The sequence below is a fragment of the Vigna angularis genome, chromosome 1, assembly GCF_016808095.1.
Source record: "Vigna angularis cultivar LongXiaoDou No.4 chromosome 1, ASM1680809v1, whole genome shotgun sequence".
In the NCBI taxonomy this organism is placed as follows: Eukaryota; Viridiplantae; Streptophyta; class Magnoliopsida; order Fabales; family Fabaceae; genus Vigna; species Vigna angularis.
Window position 1 is genome coordinate 26595633 of NC_068970.1, and position 10960 is coordinate 26606592.

The 10960-nt window shown below is 32.5% G+C and overlaps 1 protein-coding gene across 2 annotated transcripts; it reads left to right on the forward strand.

The window, feature by feature from the left end:
• Positions 1-3749: 3749 nt before the first annotated feature.
• LOC108319848 (stearoyl-[acyl-carrier-protein] 9-desaturase, chloroplastic) lies at positions 3750-7483 on the forward strand. 2 transcript variants are annotated; one of them, XM_052874928.1, is made up of 4 exons: positions 3750-4032; positions 4958-5029; positions 5494-5998; positions 6612-7483. In XM_052874928.1, exons 2-4 carry the CDS (start codon positions 5022-5024, stop codon positions 7170-7172), a joined length of 1074 nt encoding a protein of 357 aa, XP_052730888.1. In that variant the 5' UTR covers positions 3750-4032; positions 4958-5021; the 3' UTR covers positions 7173-7483. The 2 variants fall into 2 exon arrangements, with proteins under 2 accessions (XP_052730888.1, XP_017406629.1); XM_017551140.2 differs by lacking the exon at positions 4958-5029 and having other exon boundaries at positions 3751-4032.
• Positions 7484-10960: the final 3477 nt, after the last annotated feature.

Here is a 10960-nt window from a genome sequence, read left to right on the forward strand (position 1 = left end):
AATGATCTAATGGCAAGTATTAACCCAAAACTTCAAAGATAAGACCCTCAAATGATTGTATATGGTGTAGTTTTGAAATCCAAGTTATATTTTTTTTATGATTTTTCAAAGTACTACTAAAGAAAAATGACAAGAAAAGAACTACATATCACTCTAGACAAACATGGATGAATTAAAAACTTAAAATGATTCAAGCAATAAGATGCACCAAATATATGTCAATAAAATACCCAAAAAAAAGTTTAAAAACACATAAACAAAGCAAAAAATGGAAACCTAATGGTTAAAATAGAATGGTTCCAAAAGATAGCAAACTAGAACCATAAAACGCAAAATATGATCAAGTAAAAACAAATAAAAGACAAGTAAAGGAAATGCAATAAACAACACGAAAATAACCAAGGATCAAGACCAATAAACTTAGCTCTTTGAAGAACCAAGGCTCTTGATACCAAATGATGGCAATGCTATATCTTAGACAAGCCAAATCTAAAAGCAACCAAGCCAAAAAGACCAAGGAGCTCATAGTTTCATGGAGGTTCGCGGAATGGTGGTGAATGAAGGTAGAAGGTTCCTGGTTTTGGTGTATTGAATGGTGAAAGATGAAGTGCTTAGGGTTCTCTAAGAGAGGTTAGGCCAACTCTTGGAGGAAGGTGGCTAGAGGAGGCCACTTGAGTTGCTCTAGCCTAAGGTGACCTTAGAAGAGGTTGTATGCACAAAATGGCAGCATAACTTTACTCTATTTCCAAAGGTAATTACATGATGGAGAACACCTCTATTTATAGGCTAAAGTGTCTAAATAATGGGTATAAACTTTAACCTAAAAGAGTCACCTTGGTTGGCTTGGAGAGCAAGGAGAAATCCTCTCCAATAGGAGGGAGACAAGTGGAAAAAATCCTCTCAAATGAGAGGATGACATGTGACCACTACCTATGGAAAAGCTCTCAATTCCTTAAGTGACACATGGCACTAACTTGGAGCAAAAACTCTCCAATAGGGTGCCTCCACATGTCTAGGACGAAAAAGCCCCTTGGTCTCCAAACTTGGCCAAAAATGTTGACCCCTTGGTCAATACACCCATTTGGACGTCCACCTTGGTCAATGTTGTGCTTAAGGCCCAATGTTGACTTAGGTGGTCAAAACCTTATTGTACTTGCCCCAAAATACAAGGCCCAATTAAAACGCTACACTACTAGGTATATAATACAAAGTGTAAAAAAAATCTAGATTACTTGACCCATAATGCAAAGCCTAAATAAAATCAAGATTACTTGGCCCAAAATACATGGCCCAAAAATTATATTTTTACTCAACTAAATCTTCATGATGGCTTAAGATGGCCCAAGAGAAAGAGTCTAGGCCCATCTTCCATAGATGAATCCAACTCTTAATGAATGTGTTAGGTCATGGCTAGAGGTATGCCATCAGGTAATAACACACACATATCACAATCCAACAAACATACGAAAGCATGTGTTGCACTTTATTAAAATAAAATCAAAAAATAACATAACAATTATGTTCTAACCAAAATGTACACACAAAAACACCAATTACCAAGCCCAAAAATATCAAAGTCTATTTTGTTTCTAATTACTATATTTTTCACAGGTCTTACATGTTTCACACACAAAGCCCAACCTTTAGGCCTAAAACTACAAAAAAAACCCAAAACAAGGCCCAATATAAGGCCCGTAAAATCTATAATAGTTGGTCCAAAAATACAAGGTCCAAAATAAACTTATTCTTTTTATTTATGAAAAATATTGGTCCATGAGAATAAAATCTTGGGCCTAGCTTAATTGAGGTCTAATCTTTATGTTTTTGGACTAATGTATATGACCAATGTATCAAATCGGCTTAAATAACTAATAATCAGTTGATTTAACTTAGTTAAGTAAAATCAATTGATTGATCGTTATTTTCAATTGATTTAATATGTTGATCAAAATAGACTATATGTTCTCATCTTTAATCCTTGTTAATGGTGACTTTTTAACCTTGAAAAATCTTTTGACGAAATCAACAAAACACTTTTCAAGAGAGTTAGAGGAGCTGCAATATGAGTTATTGTTCGTGGAGTTTAAAGTTGTGATTGTCTCTATATTGATTTTGGAAGAAGATCCTTTGATTAACTAAGGACAACTAATCATCCAAGTTTTATCAATTATATGTCTTGTATGTTGTTTTTTATTTCTGGTGTAATTTCAGGTTTGCAAGAGGGTGTTTTGCTATTAGGTATGTTCCTCTTGAGGGTGTTTCGAGAAGTGTATGATTTTCTGTATTTCAAGAAATTGTGTGTAAAGAATTATTGTAATTTCTTGTTATAGTGGAAAGCAAAGCTCAGGTTCCTTTGGTTAAACTAAATGTAGCTCTTATGAGTGAACCAATATAAAAATTCTTGTGCACTACTATCCTTTCTTTTATTAATTTTCAATTTCTTCATGTTTGCATAAGTTGAATTTGCACAACAAAATTAATTTTTATAGAGTGTATAATCAATTAATTTGTCAATGTTAAAGTATCTTGATTAATCTTTGATAAAAATGTTGATTGTGTTTGTTAAAACTCGCTTTGTGATAATAATAAAATATTATGTTAGTTTTTCAATCAATTATTTGATTACTTTAGTCAGTTAAAATGTATGTGTTCAACAATATTTCTTGTCTAAATCCTTTGGTCAATTTGGATTAAACAAAAAGTTTTTCACAAGTGGTTGATATTAGTGATTTTCAATGTTTAATTAGTACTTATCTTGTTTCGATTGTGTACAAAGCCTGTAATAACTATCCTAATTTTATTTGTTTTTGCATAAGTTGAAGCTTGAGCTATAAAAGGGTGTAGAAAGAGCAGTATCAAAACTTTATAATTTTATAAAAGTTCTGAAAATATTTTCACTGATTATATAACATTTTTTATATAAAATAATAGACATAAAACAAATATATTATGGTAAATGAACACACCAAATACCCAAATATTAAGGGATGTGATTAGTACCAGGTCAATAAAACTAAATCAATTAAAAATTAAAAAAACTATGTAAAATAATAAGCAACCAAAACTATAAATAATTAAGATTAAAGAAATAAAATAAAAAAATGGTGAAAACACTAATTTTTTTCATGTTTTAAGATTTTCTAAAGACTACTTATTTAGAATATTAGTACAATCCAATCAAACATTGACATTCTCCTAAATTTGAGTTATAGATTCAACTCATTAACTACTTCTCACCCCCTTTAATAGGTAAGAAACTATTATAATAAAAAAAAATAATATCACATTATTAACTATATTTCTTTGGGAAATATAATTCAGAAAGATTAGTATCCATATTATTATATTTTTATTATTCAAAGTTAATTTAAAACTGAAAAAAATGAGTGGAGTTTATTAAATAAAAACTAAACCAATATAAAAGTTTACAGAATTTTTCTTAAAAAATAATATATTAAAGATATATTACTAATCCTTTATACTTTCACGTCCCCGTTCAAATCTGTTCACTAAAAACCTAGTAAGAATATTCTCTTCATCACCCAAGTTGCTTATCTAACATTTCTTCAGACCTTATGTATATTAATATTCCAAAAATTATTGCAACAAAATTGATAGTAGTTGTTCGTTAGATTTAATGTAAAAGAGGGAAGGGCAATAGAGTAATTAGAAGGAAAAAAGAGGAGGGTTTTAGGGAGGGAGGGGAAAAGACGAAGGTATCCCTGAATCGATGCGCCTAAACCATCCATTAAGTGGTTCCCTTCTTTCCCTTTCACTCGCTGCTCTCCTCCTTTGCTGCCTCACATCACTCTTCTTCTTGGCTTGCTTTCTTTCATTCTTTCTTCTCATACAATTTCTAATTCGTTTGTCGAAATCTCTTTCACTCTCATCGTCTTCCAATCAGGAAACATAAGAACCAAGAATGGCTCTCAGACTGAATCCTCTGCCAACCCAAACCTTCGCCCTTCCTCAGATGGCTAGTCTCAGATCTCCCAAGTTCCGCATGGCTTCCACCCTCCGCTCTGGTTCCAAGTCAGTTCTATCTCTCTCAGATCTTCTTCTCTTAACTCAATTCATGCATTTCTCCTTTTTTTTTCACTTCCTTCATTTTTCACTCTTTCCCTTTTCTTCTGTTTTTTCCATCTCTCTAATGTCTCAAACCAAACCTAACAACTTTGAAAACCACGCTCTATTCTTAATGCTTTGTTTTGTTTTTTTAGTTTGTTTGTTTTCGAATTCACTTTTTTATTTTCTCCATCAACTATTCTTCGCACAAAATGTTATTCCACATGTTTGTTTTTCGCAATCTGATGGATGAGGTGGAGTGGTTCAATTTCATACAATACACACTGTTGGGTTTTTTCTTATTTTTCGTGTTCGGTGTGCGCCCTTTTTTTTTTTTTCTCGGGGTTGGTGGGGATTGGTAAGGGATTGTTTCAGTCTACCACAAAGACTACTTGTGTTTTGTGAGTTCGATTCTGTTGTTTTCTCGTATTCAGGTTCTCGTCTTCAACCTATTTACATTTATGTTTTAAGGTTCTCGTTTTCAACCTATTTACATTTATGTTTTACTTTCACTGTGGGAAATTGTTGTTTAGTGATGGCAGTACTTATTACTTAATTTTTGTTTTCTTTCATTGTTGGGTTTTTTTTTTCTTCAGTTTCGAGTTGAGTGCCTTTAAAACTAAGGATTTTGATGCTTGCTGCGTCATTGTTATCTTCTGCTTGATTTCATTTGTGGTCTCTGCTTTTTAGCCTATATTTCGGATGTTACTTTGATGATTGTTGCCAACTTTTCACTGATTATGATTATCTTGATGTGGATGAATTAAAAAGAGTGGTAACAGTTCCGACTTGTTAATGGCTTTTTTTGCTGGTTGTTTGGGGTTTTTGGATGGAAATTTGAATAACACATGTATGCGCGTTTGGTGAAACTGTCCATTTGTGACTTTGATAGGTGTTTGTGTAGATCGCTAAACATTGTGAGCCGTGCACATGCTAGGAATGAATACTAATTGGGTATGCTCAGGTACCTAACAGGTGGTGTATTATCTTTTTATACAAAAAAAATGGGTGTCCAATGCTGCTACTGCAGCGATGTGATCATATGACTAGATTTATCTCGATATCAACTGGTCCTACTTTATTTTCCAAAAATGACACTATTTCTCCTAATTGAAGTGACAATTTCCCCACCATTCATCCTTACTCCAGACCTGTTAGTGTCTCCAGTTTGTTTCATAGACATGGACATCTATCTTGCTGCATTGAAACTGATTTACTGTTTGTTTGCAAACTGCCCATTATGTAAAATAGTCATTTTTATTCTTTTGGATATTGGTGTTCATGAAATGGTATAGGTCTGTATCTGTGGGGATTGTATGATTGTTGTTGCTATTAACGGTACTGTTCACTCTGTAGATCAAATTTACCAGCATGATCATTTGAGAAGTTGCTGTATTATTTCTCTAAAAGTCATTTGAATTTTTGTAGAGAGGTTGAAAATATTAAGAAGCCTTTCACGCCTCCGAGAGAAGTGCATGTTCAAGTGACCCATTCTATGCCTCCCCAGAAGATTGAGATTTTCAAATCGTTGGAGGATTGGGCTGAGCAGAACGTCTTGACTCTCCTTAAACCTGTAGAAAAATGTTGGCAACCACAGGATTTTTTACCAGATCCTTCTGCAGATGGATTTGACGAGCAGGTGAGAGAACTGAGAGAGAGAGCAAAGGAGCTTCCTGATGATTACTTTGTTGTTCTGGTTGGAGACATGATCACGGAGGAAGCCCTTCCTACTTATCAAACAATGTTAAATACATTGGATGGAGTTCGTGATGAAACAGGCGCTAGCCTTACTTCCTGGGCAGTTTGGACTAGGGCATGGACTGCTGAAGAAAATAGACACGGTGATCTTCTTAATAAGTATCTTTACTTATGTGGACGAGTTGACATGAGACAAATTGAGAAGACAATTCAGTACTTGATTGGATCTGGAATGGTAAGATCTTATACATCTTCTGTAGTCTATCTTGGTCTTCAGCGATTGTAGTTTTCATAATGAAACATACTCGTACTTGCCGTTTAACAGCTACTACATTTGGGCCGTGGTTGAACAAGGGCCTGAAATATAAATTTTATTACCTAATGCATCGAGTGTTATTAATGTGTTTCTGTCAGCAAAAATATACACATGAAAGCCATTGACCTATTTTAGGGTCTACCTTCTAAAAATGAAGGTCTAGATTATTAGAGTTGGATTCAACTTTCTTGAAATTTCTTATAAATTTTTCTACTTGTACTTTTAGGTGTAGAAAAAATGAATAAGTTTCTCTATAAACCAAAATTACCGTATGCATAAGTTAAAAAGAAAAAAAAAATCTTTTAGATAAGCTAATAGGAGAGAGCTTCTACAAAATAGCTAATGCATAAGCTAATTTTTAGCTATGATGAAGCTCATTTTATTTCATTTTTCCTATAGAGATGTTTGTGGAGAAGTTTATGCAAACAGACCGTACATGACATACAGCATTATTTTGTACATGACATTCAGCATTATTTTGCACTTCTCACTTTTCCAGTATTGTCCTTGACTGATTGATATTGATGGATAGGATCCTCGGACTGAGAACAGTCCCTACCTTGGTTTCATTTACACTTCATTTCAAGAGAGGGCAACCTTCATATCCCACGGAAACACAGCCAGGCTTGCTAAGGAGCATGGTGATATAAAGTTGGCCCAGATCTGCGGCATGATTGCCTCGGATGAGAAACGCCATGAGACTGCATACACAAAGATAGTGGAAAAGCTGTTTGAGGTTGACCCTGATGGAACTGTTATGGCGTTTGCAGACATGATGAGGAAGAAAATTGCCATGCCAGCACATCTTATGTATGATGGCCTTGACGACAACCTGTTTGATAACTACTCTGCTGTAGCCCAACGCATTGGGGTCTATACTGCCAAGGACTATGCTGATATACTTGAATTTCTGGTGGGGAGGTGGAAGGTGGAGGATCTAACAGGACTATCAAGCGAGGGAAGGAAGGCTCAGGATTACGTTTGTGGGCTGCCACCAAGAATCAGAAGGTTGGAGGAGAGAGCTCAAGCAAGAGTCAAGGAGTCATCAAAAATTCGGTTCAGTTGGATTCATGACAGGGAAGTACTACTCTAAATGCACCAAGGAAGCATCGTGAATGTTCCTGGAAAACCATTCTGAGAAATGTTGAATAGTTGAAGATTCAGTATGTCATTTTTTTTTTCTCTTTTTGCCTTTTTTTTGGTCTGTTATATGTCACTGTAAGGTGAAACAGTTGTTCTTGCATGGTTCGCAAGTCACGCAATTAGGGGCAACTGTAGTATTAGAAATGCTATTTTTTGTTTCCCTTTTCTTTGTGGTAGTGATGTCTGTTGAAGCATAAGCAAAACGTTTTTCTATGGCAATTTTGATGATAAAGAAATTTAGTTCTTCCGTGGTTGGATATATTTCTACATAGTAGAAGTTAGTTTGATGATGGTGTAGCGACCGAGTCTTGCTTATTTGCCATTTTGCAATAGGATAACTTAGATATGCTCCCTTTATTATTGTTGGCCAACTGAAATATGCTCACTAACCAGATTAATTGTCACTACGGTTACCAGGCAATCTTCTTGCGTGTGATTTTGTCAAATGATTACATGTAATTTTGGTGGGATAATATGGTTTGTTACTATATTCATGTATTCATATTTGCATACGCTATGTTAATGTGAGAAGCACGCAAACAAAAATTCTGCCTTTTATATTTTAACTTGTGTGTTTTAGGTTAATGTTTTTTATATGCTTAAAAATATTAGAAAGATGTTTTGTTGAGGATTTAAATTTTTCCATTTTAAGTTCTTTAAAGTATATTTTCAAACTTTTATCACTCCGAAACGTCTTTCTCTGTGAATTAATTAACCCCTCTTTTCCTTTTCCACTTAAGGATCTTGAAAAGTGAAGCAGGTCAGAGTTTGCTGGCTATGGGGAAACACTTCTACCATTTTCGAACTATTGGGTTTGTCAGGACAACGCGTCCATGTGATCCTTGCCTACCCTCTTCTTCTCGAATTGAGATCTCTTTATACCTCAACTTCTATGCTGTTGGTTTACAACCAGCTCGTGTTCTTTTTCTTCGTTATGTTGTATATAACCATTAAACAGATTTCATATGACTCGTTGCTCTTGGATCAACCTTCTTCATAACCATCATATCAATCCACGTCAACAATCCATTACCGTGATGGTATTTATTGTATTTCTTGACTTGCTACGAATTCAATGTATGTTATTTTTAGTGGTTTTTTCCTTTTTTTAGAAAAAGTTAAGGGCGATTATTATTGTCTACCAAATTATTATTTTAAATAATTGACGTTTGAACTTAAGAATATATTCCTTTATTTTAAAAAATGAAATATAGACAAAATTAGAGTTTTGTTTTTAATTTAAACTTTTATAAAGTGACTTTTGAAAGTTGATGGGTTAGAAGAATCTTACATTTAAGCATTTTTGTTTGAGTCTAGTCCTGTTATCGTAGTATTTTTATTGAAATTTAATTTTATAAGGGTCAAGTTCTTTATGAGGTTAATATTTTTTATATTTTGGTGTGGAAGTTGTAGATTGCAATAAGGTAGTGTTTGAATTAGAGAATGAATGTGAGGGAGAGTAAATGAATGAATTTAAAGGGATGGAAAAAGGATTTATAGTGTTGCTTGAATTAAAAAATAAATACAAAGATTTTAAGAAAAAATTTATAAATAAATAAGGTGATGGGTGTGATAAATTTAAAAAAATGTTTTAATTGTTAATTTATCTGTGTAAAAATTTGATATAAATTTAAATTTAAGTAATGAAAATTATATTAGAATGAAATTGAACTTTTTATTTATAATAAAATATTAAAATTGAAAAATTATTATTATTGTTATTATTATTATTATAGAAAGGTATAAAATAAAAAGTGTAAAAAATAATATAATGAGTTAAAATAATTATGCGATACTGATGTAAAGAAAAAAGAAATGAAAAGTCAAATACGTATAGTAAAAAATAATAAATTATCATAAAATAATATAATAATTTTCAAAATAATATCACCAATTTAGAAACTAAGTTTTGAAAGTTTCTAACATTATTTAATAAAACAATAATCAATAAGGAAAATATTTTTCTTTACAATAATATGTGAAATCATTTTATGCAATTGAACATACTTTATTTCACATTGGTTTCAATTGGGAGGAACCAATTCCTCTCAACCTCAAAACTTAGAGTATGAGAGAATTGATTCCTTTTTTTTTGCATGCAGCCCAAACTATTTTTCTGAATTGGTTTCTCTATTGTATTATCTACCTCCCTATTCATTGTACACTTGTTTCTCTTATTTTCTTCACGAATTTGCATGCATCCATTAGTGAAAACATCTTAAAATTTCAAAAAAAGTAAAAGAGATTTATGTAAAAAAAGATATGGACAAAACTGTAAAAACATAAATGATGAGTTGCCTTTCTCGTCTCATTTCTTCATTCATGTTCGGATAGGAATCACACATTTTCCCTCAAATCCGTCTATGCAAATGCACTCTAATATCTTAAAACAAATATTTTATTACTCACTCACGTTCCCTTGCACAACTTAAGTAAGTATAACACTGAATGAATATCTCTTTTTAAGAATGATACTTTTTTATGTTTAAGTCACTAAATGAACAAAAAAATAATTAAAATAATAAATATGAGTATTGATAGATTAAGTTAAAGTCATTATTTTCGTTATGAGTAAACTATTAAATAAACTAAATTAAATACGTTTTTAGTTTCTAAACTTTAATGCAAAATTAAAATTCATTTATGTCTAAAACTTTAATATAAATCTTCAAACTTTAAAAATGAATAGATATAGTCCTTAACCTAACTAAGTAATTCTTTTTGGGTTAAACGACGTTTCAGGTTGACGTTTGAATTGTTTATACAATTTCACACATTCTAACTCAAATATTAGTTTGGAACACCGTTTAACACGTAACAAAAGTTGACATCAATGGATTAAAATGACTATATTTATTTATTTATTAAGTTTAGAGATCAAAATGTATCAATTTTTAGAATATGGATGAATTTCAATTTTGTATATAAGTTTATAGACTAAAAACATATTTAATCTAAATAAACTTAGTGACATTATCTTTTAGTTAGTTATCTTATTAGGTCATTATTTTTTATAACAAAATAGCATATTAGACATATAATAATAGATAATTAAATGGGTTAAATATGTTTTTAGTCCCTAAACTATAGGCCGTTTCTGGTTTTCGTCCCTCTTTCAAAATAAGGTACAATTTGGTCCTCATTCTTTTCGAAACTTTGGTTTTAGTCCTTGAAAACTAACACCGTTAAAAATGTGCTGATGTGTCTAACGTCTCTGTCCACGTGTAATTGCTTTTTTGCTGACGTGTGTTAAGTCATCTGGGGATGGAACTGATTCCTCTTTAATCTGGAATGAAATTGGTACTCAAATCAGTTACAATTCATGTTGGTGTTGTTGTTCTTTCTTTGGGTTTCGTTCGTGGTTCATCTGCGCGTGCATTTTCGTGGTTCATGTGTTTGTTCTTTGCGTTTGGTTCGTGAAAGAAAGGGATTTCTTTGTGGTTCGTTGAGGTGGTTCGTTGAAGAAGAAAGGCAATTCTGTGTGGTTCGTTGAGCAAGGTAATTTTTTAGTTTAAGTTTAATTTGTTTTCTCTGTGATTCGTTGAACAAGAAAAGCAATTGTGTGTGTAATGGGCATTCTGCTGTGCATTGTCAGTCTAATGTGGGAAGTTTTCATTTGACCTTGTAGGAAAAATGGTTTTTGACGTGTGTTTGTATCATATGGGGAAGTTCATGAAGAACAAGGGTCTATAATATGTGGGAGGAGAGATACATGTTATTAGGGGAATCGATCCCGAC